The sequence below is a fragment of the Eucyclogobius newberryi genome, unplaced genomic scaffold (genome assembly GCF_026437365.1).
Source record: "Eucyclogobius newberryi isolate DKJ021-1_F unplaced genomic scaffold, fEucNew1.0.hap1 SCAF_21, whole genome shotgun sequence".
Classification (NCBI taxonomy): domain Eukaryota; kingdom Metazoa; phylum Chordata; class Actinopteri; order Gobiiformes; family Gobiidae; genus Eucyclogobius; species Eucyclogobius newberryi.
The window spans coordinates 23508426-23527744 of record NW_027315846.1 but is presented as its reverse complement, the minus strand read 5'-3'; the positions used below and the strand labels follow the sequence as shown (position 1 = coordinate 23527744).

At 38.7% G+C, this 19319-nt stretch overlaps 1 protein-coding gene across 1 annotated transcript; it reads right to left on the bottom strand.

Moving 5' to 3' along the window:
• Positions 1-435: 435 nt before the first annotated feature.
• On the bottom strand, positions 436-19014 carry LOC140370515 (RNA polymerase II elongation factor ELL-like). The gene is made up of 12 exons (XM_072457684.1): positions 18747-19014; positions 15409-15453; positions 15189-15310; positions 13435-13595; positions 8699-8991; positions 7012-7136; positions 5818-6265; positions 5675-5747; positions 5027-5090; positions 2741-2912; positions 2606-2650; positions 436-2170 (listed from the first exon to the last, which is right to left on the bottom strand). The coding sequence occupies exons 1-12, from the start codon at positions 18873-18875 to the stop codon at positions 2042-2044; spliced, it is 1806 nt and encodes a 601-aa protein (XP_072313785.1). The 5' UTR covers positions 18876-19014; the 3' UTR covers positions 436-2041.
• Positions 19015-19319: the final 305 nt, after the last annotated feature.

Sequence of the window (19319 nt, the reverse complement as noted above, 5' to 3'; positions counted from 1 at the left end):
ATGTGAGTCTTTGGCTATCACTCTGCAGCCAATGGCGGAATGACAAAATATGCTGCAAAATGTGCCGGTCAAACCTAATAATTATTTAACTATAAATGTGTTTTTTTATTTATTTGATTGTTTTTGTTTGTAGTTTGTTCAACACTATTATAAAATGTGCTATAAAAATAAAGTAGGAAATGATATTTTCATAATACATTTAAAGCATTACTATCTCATTATATTAGCCCTAGATTGTAAGTTATGTATTTTATCGAGTTATTTGATTTAAAAAAAACACTTGAATGATTTTTGTTGTCTGATAATTTGCTTTATGATTTGTAAAAATAATAAAACAAACAAATCAAGTTTAAAGATTAATCTGTATATTCAATTCTTTGGTCATAATGATGTGCAGTTGAACAAATAACGCATACATTTGAAACCAAGACACTATAAAAGATAATACAAGTTTTATTTTGTAGTACACGGGTGCATGCAACATTAATCACTTCATCCCAACAGTAACGGTCAGAGTTTCTCTTTTACTGCTGGCTCTTTAACACTTACAAAAGATGGCAACTCAACTCCTGACTCGAATACTTTCAATTTCAATTCCAGGCACTAGCAAAACATTTAAATCCGTAAATAAAAGCTTGGACAAAATGAACACTGACATATCGTATACTGAAGAATTCACAGAACTGAAAATGTAATTATCTTGGGAAAGCGGAGTATCACATGCTTCCAGCTTTAACATTGCAACACTGACAGTAACTGAACATAAGCAAAAAAACATCACATTTGAAATCATGGCACGTAAATCCATGATTTAACATCCAAGCTTCATCAGAGTGTTTATCACGTTCTACAAGTTGATGTCAGATTGAGGGCGTGGACCTAAATAACAATGGAAGATTTATGTTTTTTTAAAAGAAATAAAGTGAAAATGTACAAATATTGAACCGTACCATTTAGATCCACAAAGTTACAACTTAAAAGTCTACTGACAAGAGAAGACGTTTGATTTTGTGGCAGTTTTTCTATCACAGGGATAGGCCCAATCATTACAGAGAGATAAACTTTAAACAGGTTAAAATGTCTGTATTTAGCTATTTAAAAAGGACACATTAAGTACTTGTATTGTTATTGGCCTTCAAACATAATCTTGTATCTTTGCTTTGGCATCTCATGCTTTTAGAACGTTAGAAATAAATATTTAATGAAAAATAGATTTGTGTGGCGTTCCCTCATCAGGATTTGGGTCAGAACTCCATCAAGTGGCAGCAGGGGGAATTACAATGGGGAAATAAACAAAAGTAGTGCTATGTAGTTATAATGAATGCGACGAGTCTAGTTATGATTTATGGACTAAAACATCGGTTCTCAAGCCAGGTCATAAACAAGACTATTGCAGGTCTAAAGTAGGTCTAGGTCTAAAACAGGGCCGCACAATTACTATAGTTCAAACACAGGAACTAAGGACCAAAATGTGAATTAAATTGGCTGTCTGCAAATATTTTAACTGCAGAGTCTCGCGTACCACTTGAAGGACCTTGCATATCGTCAATGATACTGTACATGTACCACAGTTTGAGAAACTGAGCACTAAAAACAGCTCAGGAGAACTCTGCATCAGCAAAACTAGGAAATTTGAAGCCGGCTGTTTTCTGAGGCTCAGAGAAGGAGCAGAGAAGATGACCTCGTGAACAGCATCAATGAAACACGCATAAATGAAGCTAAATACAACTCCAGCCATGTTTTTGATGAGGGAACAATGTTGTTATAGTTCAAAGCTCAAATTTGCATAATGTGTGTCCTTTAAAGGCAATTTCTGACCTTCCGTCCAGCTCAGTTCAAAACTACAGTCACTTTCATATGTGTGACCTTTCGCAAACTCTTCTCTTCAGTACTAGTAGCTGCCATTTTGAAAACCACTTTAAAAACCGCGAGGTGCACTCCAGTCCAGGCCAGGTGAACGCCGAGTTGAACAGTAACTGGCAAAGTGGTCCTCAGTCATGTAGTAACATATTAAACCAGTTCTTCAGTAGTTTTTTCCTTTTCAAATGGGCCTCAGGCTGTTTCCGCTCATCTGCTGCCGGTCGTACGCCGATATGAGCTTCTTGATGTGAGCCAGTTTACTGTGCAGGTACTCGCAGCGGATTTTGTCCTGGCTGTAGTTCGGGTTAGACTAGAAAGAAAGAAAGAGAGAGTCAGTTTTTTAATTTATTTTTAATTTATTTTTATTTATTTTTAATTTATTGTATTTATTGTATTTATTTTATTTATTGTATTTATTTATTTATTTTATTTTATAGGTTGTGTCCATTTTCTAGTCTAAAGTTTGATATGGTCAACGTTTCACTGTTGAATATCCCAAAAAAAATTGTCATATGTTCAAGGTTGTGGCCTTGAACATATGTTCTTTCTGCTAAAACTGAATTATATCTTTTTTTCAGTGATAGAAGAAGTACTCAATTATGTTACTTGAGTAAAAGTACAGCTACAAGAGGCAATAAAGTAAAAGTATCACATAAAAAAGCTACGGTACTTCAGCAAAAACATTGAATTTACACGTATTTAACAATTTTGGCACTATTAAAAGAGGCAAATGACAAAATATTACCTTTTTGATCTTGCGATACTCTTGGACAATTTGATTATGAACAGTCTGCAAATATAACAACAATGTATGTATCAATACTTCCACACAAAATACACTATTACGCGTGAATAGAATGCGCTACTCTTTACTCCTCACCTTGTATTTCTGCGAGTCGTGCTGGAGCTGTTTGAGCTGAGAGTCCAGCTCCATGAACTGTCTGGTGACGCAGTCGATGCGAGCGTGCAGGTCTCTGTACTCGCTGTATTCTCTGTTAAAGTCCAGCTTGTAGCTCTGCCTCTGCTGCGACGACAAGATGCTAGTGTACTTCCTGAAAGAGAACAGCACAAAGACATGAGCACAATAACATGAGCACAATAACATGAGCACAATGACATAAGGACAATGACATAAGGACAATGACATAAGGACAATGACATAAGCACAATGACATAAGGACAATGACATAAGGACAATGACATAAGGACAATGACATAAGGACAATGACATAAGGACAATGACATAAGCACAATGACATAAGCACAATGACAAAAGCACAATGACATAAGCACAATGACATAAGCACAATGACATAAGGACAATGACATAAGGACAATGACAAAAGCACAATGACATAAGCACAATGACATAAGGACAATGACATAAGGACAATGACAAAAGCACAATGACATAAGCACAATGACATAAGGACAATGACATAAGGACAATGACATAAGCACAATGACATAAGCACAATGACATAAGCACAATGACAAAAGCACAATGACATAAGCACAATGACATAAGGACAATGACATAAGGACAATGACAAAAGCACAATGACATAAGCACAATGACATAAGGACAATGACATAAGGACAATGACATAAGCACAATAACATAAGCACAATGACATAAGCACAATGACATAAGCACAATGACATAAGCACACAATGACATAAGCACAATGACATAAGCACACAATGACATAAGCACACAATGACATAAGCACAATGACATAAGCACAATGACATAAGCACAATGACATAAGCACAATGACATAAGCACAATGACATAAGCACAATGACATAAGCACAATGACATAAGGAATGCATTGTTTCTCTTCTTCAACATCAGTTTTCCTTTATTTTTTTTTAAAGGTGCTGTACCTGATTTTTAACTCCTTAAAACATGAAAAACAGAACTAGTTGGTTTTAAACAGTGTGCAGTGGTACAAATGTATTTCTCTCTTTCCTAATGCATTTTGAGCATCCTAATTATTTACTGCGATGGGTTTATGAGTGTCTTTCACTACTTGCTTGAGCTACATCCTGGTACAATGGATCTCTCCTGATACGTTTAATGTATATTGTGCACTGTCCCTGTCTCAAATCAATAAACTAACTAGCTAATTAATTAACTTTCAGAGCCCAGAGCAGAACTTAGCATGCTAACATTAGCATGCTAACAACATAAATGGATAAGGCCGCAGTTATTTTATTACTTGGTTTACGGATTTTCAAATGAAATATATTGAACAGGCGGGCGAAATATAAATATAATTTCAATTTCAATTTCAAAATATTTTTTCTTCCATGTTTACCCAAAACGCACCACGGGAGGAGGGGGGGAGGAGACGCGGCGTGCAGGAGCGTGTTACAGTAGATTTAGCGTGTTTTGCATTGGTAGAATTGACGCTTCTAAGTGTGCAGTCTTAGTCACGGCAAAACATGCTGGATAAAATGTGGTAAAAGGGTTTAAAATGTGTATTTGCGATATAAAAGGAGTTTGCGCTGCGCCTAGCAGACAAGGAAACGGGCGCGCGCGTCTTCTCATGCTCTCCTGGCCGCACGCAGGGTCGGAGGCGCTTCGTCCCAGACTCACGCAGGATTTTGACGAAAAATTGCTTCACGCGCTCTTATCTTTTGACTTAATACCGCTTTTTATATTTCATTTAATGCTATTTTGCATTGTCGGCGGTACTTTATAAAAAAATTAATAAAATAATTTATTTTATTTATATTGTAGAAATCAATAATCTAAGTGCGGCGGATCCGTAAACCAAGTAATAAAATAACTGTGGCCTAAATAAGACTTATATTTAAGGGGTGTTACTTGTACAAATAATCTAACTTGTTTTAGTCTAGTTTTAATCTGTGAAATGCCGTACACAGTCAGGTGGTCAATCAACTAAATCTAACTGTAGCTGGATTATATTGTCATAAATACATTTTCAGTAGCCCAATACTGAGATGCTAAATACTTTTATGACACTAGAATATGATAAATGTATTTACCAGTAGTGTATCTATCGTAGTTCCATGACTCTTTTGTCTACTTTCTTTTTATATTGTCTTGACTAATGCATCTCTGTGGACGTTCTGCACGCTTGTAACAAACATGCTAATATCACACAAATACCGTATTATAAATTATTTGACTTACGATAAATAGTCCATTGTGTCATACGCTTGCAGTATGTTTGAGTCTAACAGCTTTTCACAAGAATCTGAAGAGAAATCAAATCAACAATTTCAGCAATATTCAACAATATAAACCTCTTAAAATACCACATCATTAGAAGGTTTCAAATTCCAGAATGAAGGCGACTGGAGGAAGTGAATCACAACCACCATTTTCAACAATAAAACTGACATTGAGTCTAAATGGTAAGAATTTGTAGGATCACAAATCAAATGGAGAAAATATGACTTTCCAGCCTCAGAATTGTATTTTAGCTTCACAATAGGTAATAATAATTTGTACGTATGTAAAACATCAGCAGATAAAATGAAAAATGATTGTAAGTATTTGTCCAATAAAACCTAAAATGTTGCCTTAATCAAAAAGTGTTAGTGTTTAAAACCAACAGATAATGTGAAATACAATCATAAATGTCCAAAAACCTGGCTCTGGTAGTATTCACATGAGTCTGTGTGGCTTTCATTTAACAAAACCACCTTGATTTGTTACATTTCATGATCTTAAAGAAAGATTCTCTACTGAAATCACATCATATTCCTCCTTTCCGAAGTTCAGAATGCCTTTGTTTTCACTCTTCTCCACAGTCTGCAGAGTAAACTTGTAACTCACCTGTGTAATCTTGAGAAATCTGGTTGGGGTCGTCTTCCACTTTGCTTTTCCTCTCTCTGCGCGTGTCCTTCTCCTGAACCACAGGAACAGTCAGAACTTTACACTTTACAGAGTCCACTGGGCCACATCAAACCCACTCTTACCTTTTCTCTGTGTTTGTGTCTGCTTTTCCTTCGGGCCACTTTGGGTCTGGTCAAATCAGGGACTACGAGAGGCGAGGGGGGTTCGTCGCTGTTCAGGTGATTTTCTGGTGCTTCCGTCCTCTCCTCCGGGCCTTTTCCGGGCTCTAGTCTCGTGTCAATCTCTGATAAAGACTCAAACAGTTTTCTAGGCTCTACATGGTTCTTGTTCTCCGTTAGTTTGGTTGGGTCCGCTCTGGTTTGAGCTTGCTCGGCTTGCCTGAGCCTGGTCGTGTCCGTTTTGGTGGACAGGTGGGAGATCCTGGGGCGTTTGTTCAGCAGAGGGTCCGTGTAGTCTTCGAGCAGAGAGTGTTTGGGGCGGTGGGCTGGAGACGAGTTGGGTGTGTCTCTTAATGGGCTGACCTGGGCTTCAGGGACAGAGAGGAGGTTCTGCTGAGGCTTGAACAGTCTCCTGTGGAAAACAAAGAAACAGGAGGTTTAGCTTTAATTAGAGCTGGATGAATAGAACAATGACACTTTAGCCATGACATATGTGATAAATAATAATAAAACATTAGCAGAAGATAACCACTGACCAGAGTTGGGCAGTAACTGATTACAAAGTAAAGTACTACTGTTTTTAGATGACTTTTTTTGAGCAAGAAGTTGTTATATATTTTGCCATGTGGTGTTTAGTCTGTGGAGGAGGGTTCACTTCAGACCCCTTAAATGGTCCGATGCACTCAGAGCATGGCTAAAGTTTATTAAGTGGAAAGATTTTATAAGTTAGTTCCCCAAACTAACGTTCATGGTCTATAAGAGATCTTCTACTGAAAGTGTTTTTCAGACTTCCTATAAGTGATCTGTTCTTCTGTATCTACCTCTGGATCTACCTGCGTTGCATCAATGAAATTTCCCCATGTGGGACAATAAAGGAATATCTTATCTTATCTTATCATATTATTACAACTGTGGTTTCCATAATGCAATATGTCAGAATACTATTTCTGTTCTCAGATTTGTCCGAATCAGATGCAGTGTTTGTACATTTGCCACATTAAAAGCACAATGCAAGCCGATGACAACAAGGATTATGTGGATTTTAGGGCTGATCTTTCACATTTTCACTTCTTATCTGAGGGTGCACAGCGGCTCAGCGTTTTACACTGGATGCCCTTCCTGTCACACTCTTCTGGATGGTGTAAGAAGCGCTCTGACCTGACGAGTATGCGCTTGAGGAGCTGTTGGTCTCCTGCGGTGTAGCCAGGCCAGTCCTTCTGCAGCTCTTTGAACAGACCGTCCTTCAGTACAAAAGCGTTGTCTTTGCTGCTCAGCTGACCCACCTGCACAGGGAGAACATGCACACACAGACATAAGTAACAGTGAAACGATCTGACGTTTGACGACAATATTTGGATTACAATATTTCTCCAATACTATAGTGTTTAGTTCAATTCATGTCAAACGTTACGAGTCAAACAGTGATATATATGATATACCAGAATCAAAATCTATATCAGGGCTAAAAGATCATGACATTGAACACATTTGATTTCCTTTCTTGCTTTAAGAACTTTGCATAAGCTAATAATATGGCAACAATTTTATAATATATTGCCCAACAGTAATTCTGTACTTTCATAGAAGACTTACTTTGTGCCCATTTTTGTTTAGACTTCGGGGTTCTTCTTCTTTGGTGTTTTATGGCGATTAAAATGTAATGTATCAAAGTGTTACATTGTTGTTGTTGTTGTTGTTGTTTTATGGCGGTTGGCACATTACCGCCAGACTTTGTACTTCACCGTGCATCTTAGGCTTTATTCTTTAGGCTTTATTCTTTAGGCTTTATTCTTTAGGCTTTATTCTTTAGGCTTTATTCTTTAGACTTTATTCTTCTTCTCAGCTGTACTTTGAAGCTGGATCACTTTGTATCAGGACAGATCTCCATGGCAACATGCCCTGAACTCATATCCTGCTCCAGCCAGGTTAAAGTCTAAACAACTCCGTTTTTCTAATTATGACAGATTTGTAAGATAGCCCCTGTGGTAATGGTACGTACGTATGTATATGTATATGTATATGTATATGTATATGTATATGTATATGTATATGTATATGTATATGTATATGTATATGTATATGTATATGTATATGTATATGTATATGTATATGTATGGGAGTTTTTGTTTATAGGAGATCTTCTACTGAGAGTGTTTTTCAAACTTCCTATAAGTGATCTGTTCTTTTCTTCTGTATCTACCTCTGTATCTACCTGCGTTGCATCAATGAAATTTCCCCATGTGGGACAATAAAGGAATATCTTATCTTATCTTATCTTAAATATTTATCATAATATCTTACTTCTGTTAAGTTGTAGTTTGTGTAGAAATAATGATAACACATTTTAAAAGGGTTTAAAATGACAGGAAGTAGAGCTGAGTCCTAAGACAGAATCCCTCTGTGATGTCATCAATGTGCGACGTGCCATTGAAAACACAGAGACTGTTAGGACTACGACACAGTCTAAGGAATAAAGTCTGGCGGTAATGCAACACTCGGATGCCAACCGCCATAAAACAACAACAACAACAACACTACACTTTGACGATCACTCACCAAAATAAAAGGTGTTATATAGTATTATTGTTCGTCATATCATAACTGTTGTGTAATTTACATGGATTTTGGCCCTTATTTACAGTATGGTTGCTAGGTAACAGTCGTTGAATATGCTGCCCATGTCCAAACAGGAAGTAACATTATAAACTTTTCAAAAATAGTCAAACTGAGCAAAAATAGGCAAAATGTTTAGTCAAATCTGAAATATAATTGCGTTTTAAGTTCCACAGTAAGATAAGAAGACCCTTTGACCCATCATGAGACCAGCACATGTACACGGTCTTACCTGGTGCAGTGTGGTCTCCAGCTCATCCTTGTCCTCCGCCCTGAGCCCGTCCCGCTGCAGCCGGAGCAGCAGCTCTGGTTTCCTGTAGGCTTTGAGGGCCAGCAGGTGGGTGACTCTCTCCCTCAGGGGCCTGCGCTGGACTTCACTGCCGCTGTCGTGTTGCTGACCTATCTTCTTCACCTTTGACCTGCTGAGCCCTTTCTTCACGCTGCTGAGGAGGGAGTGGCCCGGCGGTTTGGGCTTGCTTTGGTTGGAATTGGTAGTGGCCGGGGAGCGAACCGTCACCTTCCGACCTAAGGGAGAGAAAAGATGGCTTAGTGTTCAGAAGGACAAGTAAACATTTAAATTACACACTTTATGCACTAATCATTTAGGTATATTCAAGATTTTGCTGAGAGATGTGCATAATGTTCACTTGTTTGACAGTTTTATTTGACTTTTTTGTTGGGTAGCAAATGTACTAATTTAACTGTTTAACTATGACACATATTTCCCATAAATCACAATAAGAAAAACACAATAAAAAGCTGTGGTATATAAGACATATTGGGCTTTTGACTGCTATAGAGCTATGGACATTTGACATCGCAATATTGATCCAAAACGACTTAAAATAAACATGTTCGAGGAATTCTTGGTTGAAAACTCCTTGTCAACATGTCACCGTAAACAAATATGTAACAATTATTTTAGAAGTTGACTTTTTAAATATATTATCAAGCAAATAAAGGTTAAAATATGGTGACTGAAGTCTTCTAAATAGAGAATAATAACAAATAAAATGTATTATTAATGAAAATCTGAAAACCGCCTTTTCTTTTTCGACATTTTGATTTGATAACGCTGCTGTCTTTGTTATAAAAACGCTTTGTGTGTTTTCGAGTATGTATCATCCAGATAACAATCACGATCATCAAAATACTGAAAAAGACAGGGGGAAAAAACAAAGTAAGTGAAGCGCAGAAGCCGTGTATCGGGGATTTTTTAGAGTGATGGAATCTTGAACGCAGGAGAATAGATTACTCACTCTAATGACAACTTACAAAAGAATAAGAGAAGAAGACTTAAAAGTAGACTAAAGAAATGCTTCTGCTATTTTGTACACAGTATTAATTAATGGATAAAACCACATGCATCTGCCTCACTCATCTTTTAGTAGCTCATTGAACAATCCTCACAAAACATTGGATTGGAGAAACGTTTTATTCTAAAGACTTCTTATTGTGAGAGGTTTTCCGCTGAGAACAAAAATAGACTTGTTTATGCGTGTTTCTTTGCAGCCACATTTGGGTTACAGCCGTCTTCCACACAAAAGCTGCTGTGTCACTCTGAACCACAAGCGCTGAAGCGGCTGTTGTGATTTCAGCCGCTTCTTAACCTCACACGATCTCTTAGCGCGCACACAAAGCCTCTGCCTGGGTTTCGGTGCGGATCTGGTGGACGTACATAAGCCTCGCATCTGTTTAGGGAAGTGGTTTGGCAGCGATCCAAGAGTAAACTGCTTACATCATTTCCTGTTAGCTCGCGTTAGCATTAGCGGCATAATTGTCCTACATATGGTGTTCTATACATGCGTTCGCACATCCGGGAACTTGTGCAGTGGCAACCGAGTCCGCCATTTTGAAAGGGGCACAACAGCACGTCTACTACATACGAAATCCAGGAAATATGAGGCCAAAATGCCAAAAACCTGCGTTCTGTAAGGTCATTGTTCTGTAAGGTCATTGTTCTGTAAGGTCATTGTTCTGTAAGGTCATTGCTCTGTAAGGTCATTGTTCTGTAAGGTCATTGTTCTGTAAGGTCATTGTTCTGTAAGGTCATTGTTCTGTAAGGTCATTGTTCTGTAAGGTCATTGTTCTGTAAGGTCATTGCTCTGTAAGGTCATTGTTCTGTAAGGTCATTGTTCTGTAAGGTCATTGTTCTGTTAGGACATTGCTCTGTTGACTGACCCAGAAATGAGAGCTTTGTCGTGTACCTTAGTTTGCCGTTATCGTCTAAAGAATCACAGTATTTGTAGCTCATTATGCCGTAGAAAAGGATGCAGTCGTGCTGGTTTTTATATATCGCGTGCCCCTTTTAAAATGGCCGCTATGGGGAAGTCCCGGCTGTATGACGTCACCGCGAACGCATGTATACTACGGAAAATGCTCCTTGCTCAAAATAATGTCATTTTTAAAACAATATATAAGCAGTTTATGTAATATTACAAAGTAGTTAGTTCTAAAAAGTATAAAAGGTAAAATGTTTGTATTGTATTTTTTGTATTTCTCAGTACTGACACTAGTACAAATCAGTATGTAGTTTCCATACTAGTTTTTACGGCTGGGATGATAAAGCTGCTATTAACGATACCGATACACTTACACATACACGAACACGGAACATGGTAAAAAGTATCAGTGTCTGGGTATCGATCGTGACATAATGAACATGACATAATCCTGCACATTTAGCCTGACTCCCTCTTTAACCATTTTAAACACTCGCCTCTCACTGGTATAAGTCATCTTCTGATAGATATCCATTAAGCTCCTCCGTGTTTTTAAGGTCCATACACTTTCGCCACACTCGTTCTAATCATGTCAGAGCACAAATAGTCTGATGAAGTATGATTACGATAGCTACCTGTACTTAGCTTCATAACAACTACTTTTCAATGAGACAGAAGATGCAGTCCTAGCGCCCTCTGCTGGCGTATTGTAACATTTTATTATATTTTAGCTGAGGCTTTCCATGACACAATACTCAAAATATTGATATAAATAAATATTGCTACATATTTACGTGAGTCTTGCAAGATATAGAACCTTCAAACACATTCATGACGTGATAATTCAGAGGACGCATTACTAATAGTGAAATAACTAAATGCACATCAAAGGAAAGTAGCACCAGCAAGACACCAACGTTTCTGCGTTTACAAATCGCTATGGCAACCAAAGCAAAATAGCTGAAAATACTGTATATTTTGCAGCCAAGACAAACTTGTCTTCAGGCTAGTCTTATTCCGAGCAGTGTAAACACGAAGATGATCGTGTTTTTGATGCAGGCGTGTCAGAATCTGTCCATCTGACAACAACCGAATGTGGATCCAGATGTCACGATATCATGTCCAGTCAATCATATTCAGGAACTGTTTGAGGATTGTGTCGAGTTAAAGAATATTTCACAGTATCTACTTAGCCAACATTTATTTATTTAAAAAAAGGTTCATTCATTCTAAATGTGCGCAGGGTTACATCTCCACAGACCTGACCTGTAACTTGATCCTGCTTGTCCCCAATCTCCATGGAGAAAAGCAGGTGGCAGGACCTCCACCAGAAAAGTTACACCATGCATAGTGATGTCACCGGATCAAATTCTAGAGTCACAATTATCGTGAGGAGAAATATCGCAATTTTACGATTAATCACGATAATCATCAAAAAGTATATTGTATTTTTTATGCTTAAACTAGCATTTTTATTTTTTTTACAGTTAACCTGCCTATCATTTAATAGAGCAGATAATTTTAAAAATGAAATATAATGGCCACAAATGGATTAAATGATATAAATGTAAGCTTATTGGCCCCTCATTGTAGCTCTATTACGTATTGTATAATTTTATTAGAGAATTGAGCTCCATGGTAACGATCAGGGGCGGGGCTTAAGACTTTGAGAAAGGCTCATCTCAACAAACAGCTTTGAGAAGAATAAAACAGCGTTTACAGCTAATATTACATTCTGGCACTACCTGTCTCCTCTTCTCCTCCTCTTCTCCTCCTCTTCTCCTCCTCTTCTCCTCCTCTTCTCCTCCTCTTCTTCTCCTCTTCTTCTCCTCTTCTTCTCCTCTTCTTCTCCTCTTCTTCTCCTCTTCTTCTCCTCTTCTTCTCCTCTTCTTCTCCTCTTCTTCTCCTCTTCTTCTCCTCACCTTCTCCTCACCTTCTCCTCACCTTCTCCTCACCTTCTCCTCACCTCCTCTTCACCTCCTCTTCTCCTCCTCTTCTCCTCTTCTCCTCCTCTTCTCCTCCTCTTCTCCTCCTCTTCTCCTCCTCTTCTCCTCCTCTTCTCCTTCCTCTCTCTTTCTCTCCCTTCCGTGGCTTTCGGCTCGTGCTGAGCGGCTGCTTTGAGCTCCGCCTGCAGTGGCGCGGTCCCTCGCTCTGGCCCATGTAAACTCATGAAGCAGCTGTACTGGCGCTGACTGTAGCTTGCGTGTTCACTCGCACTAGACTGGACCTCCGTGTGGAACTGACCGGCCGTGCAGCGTGTACAGTCAAGTGTACGCCACGTGTACGCCAGACAATAGAGCTGCTTTTACAATATTTATGCATTAGTCTGGAGTAAAGCTAATTCTGCAAACAAATAGTACAGCCTCTTTAACCATTTAGTGCGCATTTAGCAACAGAGTCATCTAATAGCTAATAGTGTTGGTAGAGAATGCAATTTGAGTGCACAAATATTCAGAACGAGTTCAGTGATATGTTCTTCATAAATAAAAACATAAATGACAACCTGCTGCTTGTTACAGAGAAATGTCACGAAGAGGCAGGGCTTACCAGTTCTGCAGTTTTGAACAGGAAGTCAATGGACCGGTTTCTATGACTAAGCCATTTTATATCAATATCGCAGTTTCTAATGAACAAAATGGAAAATTATGATCTACTTCTGTTACAGTTTAATACTAAAAACCTGAAAAAGCCGCATATCCCCTGAATGTTTACAGTGATTCCAGCACAGGTTTAGTTTGGCGTGTACCCTGGAAGCGTCCCCCGTGCTTGATGACGATGGCCCCCTTGCTCCTGGTCTCCTCCTCGACCTGGGCCATGCTCTGGATGGCTTTGTCATACGAGTCGTCTGTGGCGTTCACCGTCATCTTCTTCTGAATCACGCCCAGACAGCACAGCTCCTCCGCAGTTCTGAGGAGAACAAACACATGTCCTCAGAAGACCCTCATCATGTCCTCAAAAGACCCTCATCATGTCCTCAGAAGACACTCATCATGGACCCTCATCATGTCCTCAGAAGGCACTCATCATGTCCTCAGAAGACCCTCATCATGTCCCTCAGAAGACCCTCATCATGTACTCAGAAGACCCTCATCATGTCCTCAGAAGACACTCATCATGTCCTCAGAAGACACTCATCATGTCCTCAGAAGACACTCATCATGTCCTCAGAAGACACTCATCATGTCCTCAGAAGACCCTCATCATGTCCTCAGAAGACACTCATCATGTCCTCAGAAGACCCTCATCATGTCCTCAGAAGACACTCATCATGTCCTCAGAAGACACTCATCATGTCCTCAGAAGACCCTCATCATGTCCTCAGAAGACCCTCATCATGTCCTCAGAAGACCCTCATCATGTCTTCAGAAGACCCTCATCATGTCCTCAGAAGACCCTCATCATGTCCTCAGAAGACCCTCATCATGTCCTCAGAAGACCCTCATCATGTCCTCAGAAGACACTCATCATGTCCTCAGAAGACACTCATCATGTCCTCAGAAGACACTCATCATGTCTTCAGAAGACACTCATCATGTCCTCAGAAGACCCTCATCATGTCCTCAGAAGACCCTCATCATGTCCTCAGAAGACCCTCATCATGTCCTCAGAAGACCCTCATCATGTCCTCAGAAGACACTCATCATGTCCTCAGAAGACACTCATCATGTCCTCAGAAGACAGTTTGTTTACAGACCCATGCAATGTGCTAGAAAAGAGGTTTTATAGCAGGAGATTGAATACTGAACATTTCATAATATTGCAATTGTTGTTTTGAACATTAAAACACATAAAATACAACTATAATAATGGTAGCAAAAAATACAATAAAATGAACAGAAAACAGCTGTATGAACTGAAAAAAGTAATTTGTCTTGTACTTTTTTATTGTACAGTCTGTTCATTTTTTCAATACTTGAACCTGAACTAAGAAATACATTAAAGCCAAGTTTGAGCACATTTTTATTTTTGATGCATTGTTAAAATATTGTCTTAAAATTACCATTGAGTTCTAATCCCTAAAAATACTGAGATAAAATATCAGTTCTATTTTTTTTGCTTTTTTTTGGTTCTCTACAACAAAATCATTTGGTCTCACAATTACAGAAGAATGGATTTGATCTCTTAAGTTACATCTGGTCCATTTACACTGTAGTTTAACACGAAACACTTTAATTCAGCCTTTTTCCAGAAGACCTTGCATAATCCACATTGACCCAGTTAAGAGTATATGAACTGTCCTCAAAAACATAATCCATCCCAAATGTGCTCAAAAGTACCTGTAAATGTCTCGATTGAAGTATCATGCACAACTTGAAAGGACCATGAAAATAACCAGAAATTACCACTTTATTTACTTGTTTGGAAGATTTCACTTGACGTTTCTGTCTCTTTTGAGGTCATTTTCCATCGTTTTAATCACAAACAAAAATAGATAATGTTGTATAATTTGGTTTGTCTGTCTGTCTGTGATTTAAGATAAAAGATGTACATCCGTCTCACCTCACGTTGGTCTGCTGGACACATTCGAAGCGTCCGTTTGGGTTGTGGCTGGACACATTGTTGAGACTGAAGGTAAAAACCCTGACTTTGGCCTGGTTGTCCGCACAGGGGATGGTGATTTTCTGTAAATAGACAGATTTTAGAGCTTATTGTAGGCAAGAACATTTCAGATTTAAGATTACAAATTGACAGGGGATGGGAGGGAGGGGGAGAAAGTTACCCCTTTATTGTCGCCAAAGCAGATGGTGGGAGCGGAGGCCCAGCCCTGAAAGACAAAACCCTCATTATTCTCAGAGGTCAGAGGTTACCGTGTCAATGTATGCACACAACTCACACAACAGTTTCCAAGTATAACACGCTTTTGAATATATAGTTTTATGTTTGAGACTTCAGTCCAAGTTATGTAGTCTTGATTTGTTAAGATTGGCCTAGTTTAGCCTCTATTTAGGTTGTGTTCACACTTTTGTGTCCTAGTTTAGTCCTGGTTTAGTCCTGGTTTAGTCCTGGTCTAGTCCTGGTTTAGTCCTGGTCTAGTCCTGGTTTAGTCCTGGTTTAGTCCTGGTTTAGTCCTGGTCTAGTCCTGGTCTAGTCCTGGTCTAGTCCTGGTCTAGTCCTGGTCTAGTCCTGGTCTAGTCCTGGTCTAGTCCTGGTCTAGTCCTAGTTTAGTCCTGGTCTAGCCCTGGTCTGAACATGGTTTAGTACTGGTTTAGTCCTGGTTTAGTACAGATTTAGCTCTGTCCTAGTAGTCCACACTTGCACTTTCACCACATCAAAATTGGGACTAAACCAGAACTAAACTTGAACTAGATCGGAACTAAACAAGGACTAGAACAGGACCAAACCAAGTCCACGTAAAGGACCTGAAAGTGTAAAAACAACCCTAATTGTGATGTGATAGGCAGAGACCAAAGAGCAGGTCCCAACAAGGTAAATGTATAAGTATTAGTTAAATTGCAGGGTTTAAATTTAATTTAGGTTAAGCTTGTGCAAGTAACTGGTTAAGGTCAGGAAATGAAAAGTGTCTTTGTAATGAACCAGCAAAGTATGGAAACCTAACATACGACTGGGCAAGTGTGAATGCAACAAAGTATGGAAAAATATGGTAATAATATTGATATTGCAGTAATCAACAACCAGATCTTTTCCAACACCGTGAGGCCCTCGTCCTAAACTAATACAAGAGTCTCAGACAAACTACAGGGTTAAACGCTTTAGACACGACCATTTACTGTTTACAGCCAATTGGGAAATATCTTGTCCCATTAAGTTCTGAAAGTGTTAGGAATATTTTACCCAGTTTGTTTTCCTTTTCTAATCTCTTAATTCTTTTTTTGACCAGCTCTGCCTGTGATGCTACAACCAACAACAACAGTGTTAGTACTAGTCAGCCATTAGTTTCACTACTGACAAGTCAAACAATGATTTGTATTGTACATTCTTTTTTTTTTTTAATAAAGTTTGAAATATGGTGAATGAAGACTTCTACGTAGAGAATATTCATGATTAAAGTGTCATTGATAAAATCAATATATCACAATTTATTCTGTTTTGACGTTTTGATTGTCTGTCTTTGTTATAAAAGTATTGCAACTCTGAATAGTCATATTTTGATACTCATATTCGTTATATGGACTATACAAACTCTATAAACACGCACAAAAATACATTTTTATAACAAAGGTCGTGGCATTAATAAATTAAAATATCCAAAGGAATAAACAATTTGTGAGTTTTATCAATCACACACTTCATAAATATTCTTTATCAATCAGGCGTCAGTCATCATACTCTTAACCAAATAAAGGTTACAATATGACTGAACTCTTCTAGAGAATATTTACAAATTAAATATGTCATTGATTTAAAAAAAAAAAAATCATATTCTGCTTATTCTGTTTTGAAATGTTTAGCTCTAAAAAGCCACTGTCTTTGTTATAAAATGAGTTTTAGTCAGTAATGAGTTTTAGTCGAGCCCCTGTTGTCCAGACAACGATCACAACTACTTCAATAGTCGACTAATCCTGATTATTCCGATTAATCGTCGCAACCCGACTGCGTTGCCAGTTTCTTTCCATTTCATCAGAATCAGAGGTGGAGATTCCCTCTTGGACTTTCCCGTGTGTTTAAACATATTCATGATAATAACACAGGAAACGCAGAGCTCGGTGTTGATATGACACTTGCCGATTCATAGATACGACTGAATGAAACAACTTTTGTCACATTTTCCCTCTGGATTCGTCCGTTACACCGAGAAAACCACCACGATCTGTCTCTCGCGACACACATTTCATGCCTCACACTTCAGACACTTCGTCCCGGGGAGTTTTTGTTCAAATCATCCAGGCAGAAGAGACGTTTCCGCGTTTGTTACAGATTATGCAACGTTTATGACCATTTTAAAGCGACGGAAGAAAGAGCAGGCGCGCAGATTCGACATTATGAAGCTGCAGACCGGAGCCACAGCTGTTTCTCTTTTTGACTGTAAATCGCAGACAGGAATTGGTTGATAGATTTATTTTTTGTTTCTAATGTTACTTATTTCATTTTATCATTATTCTTGTTTTCATATTTTAACGAATGTATTTATGATTTTATATGTTACTTATTTTATAGTACAACTGCAACTGCAAACACACATTTAATGAGAGTTTTGATTAAAAATACAAAGTTTAACATTTATGGTTGGCATTTATGATCAGCATTTATTGTTAGCATTCATGATTACCATAAAGGGGCAGAAATAAACGTACTGTAAACGTACTGTAACTTTAGCAGACAGTTGACAGTAGAAAATACTTTTTACTTTACTACATTTTAAAGCAGGTATCTGTACTTTATACAGTACTCCACGCGTCCAGTATTTTTTCAAACTGAGTCCAGATGACTACAACTGAAGCTTTTTCTACTACAGTACTCCACTACATTTTTTTTAACTGGACCGAAAACTCTTCATCAATAACATTACATTTTACTTTAATAATTCTTAAAATCTGTGTTCAATAATTTAGCTTGTTTTGTTTTGTATTTTTTGAATGATACTTGTACTTTTGGGTTGTTGTTTTGTTTGCTCCTGTATCAGTACTTTTACTTCAGTAACACCTGAAGTACCACAACTATTTGTGTCCTTGTCAAGAAATGTGAAGGGAAAATAAGACAAATCATGTTTAATTCTTAAATATTGCTCAATTTTGGTGATTAAGGTGGCAACAGTTGCTTGTTTGGCTTTATAACATTTTAACGTTTATCATTGCTAGTTTCAAACCCCCTAAATAGAGTAACGCAGAGTAATTTCATCTCATAAATGCCATAAAGTAGTTATTATCCATTTTAAGTCTCGTTTAACTTGGTGTGTCCTGAAACCGCAGCGTGAAACTGCTGGTGTCGGCTGCCGTTGCCTCCGGGCTGCAGCTTCGTCTCACGCGCCAGCTCCGTGCCCCCCAAAAAAACGCCAAAAACGCATCAACAAGTCGCGTTTTAAGTCCAGTTTTAGCCCCGCGCGAACACTAATCAGAAAAGGCCCGGGAGCAGCAGAGTTTCTGGGGGAGAATCGCTCACCTGACCGCGCTGGAAACCCTCAACCGCTCTTGCCGCGCTGTCAGTGAGTTTGACGTGGAAAACCGACACATTGGCGTCGGATTTGGCGCAGGACAGTCCGTAACTCCGGCTCTCCTCGAGCACCGACATCCCCGCGTCAGATCGTCCCGGTACCAGCGCGGTTCAGCGGCGGAGAGACCGGAGAGACCCGCGACAAGCGTCCAAACATCAGGGTAAAGGGACAGAGGAGGGACGGCGAGGAGGAGGAGGTGCTCGCTCCGCCGCGCGTAATCCTGGAGCAGAGGCATGAGCGGGGGCGCCAGGTGCGACGGGGGAACTACGCGAACGGGCCGCGCGGTGCAGGATTTTACGCGAAATGGTTGTGATTTTTTTATTTTGTCGAATTGTTTTGTGTATTTTAGGTATTTATACTATCAAAAACACCAGACTGAGATGAAATATTTTTTTTGTAAACAATTTAATACTTTTTTTTTTTTATATATAAAATATGAGATACCAACTAACTAAAGTTACTCAAGAGCATGCTTGAAGGTAAATACGATAAGATAAGATAATCCTTTATTGTCCACACAT

What these genes read in the sequence shown, in the direction of transcription:
- LOC140370515 (XM_072457684.1), bottom strand. Translation starts at nt 18,875, where the DNA reads ATGTCGGTGCTCGAGGAGAGCCGGAGTTACGGACTGTCCTGCGCCAAA. An exon ending in AGGGTTTCCAGCGCGGTCAG is followed by an intron (nt 15,454 to 18,746) that starts GTGAGCGATTCT and finishes TTTGTCTTTCAG; the next exon opens with GGCTGGGCCTCCGCTCCCAC. An exon ending in GTCCAGCAGACCAACGTGAG is followed by an intron (nt 13,596 to 15,188) that starts GTGAGACGGATG and finishes TGTTCTCCTCAG; the next exon opens with AACTGCGGAGGAGCTGTGCT.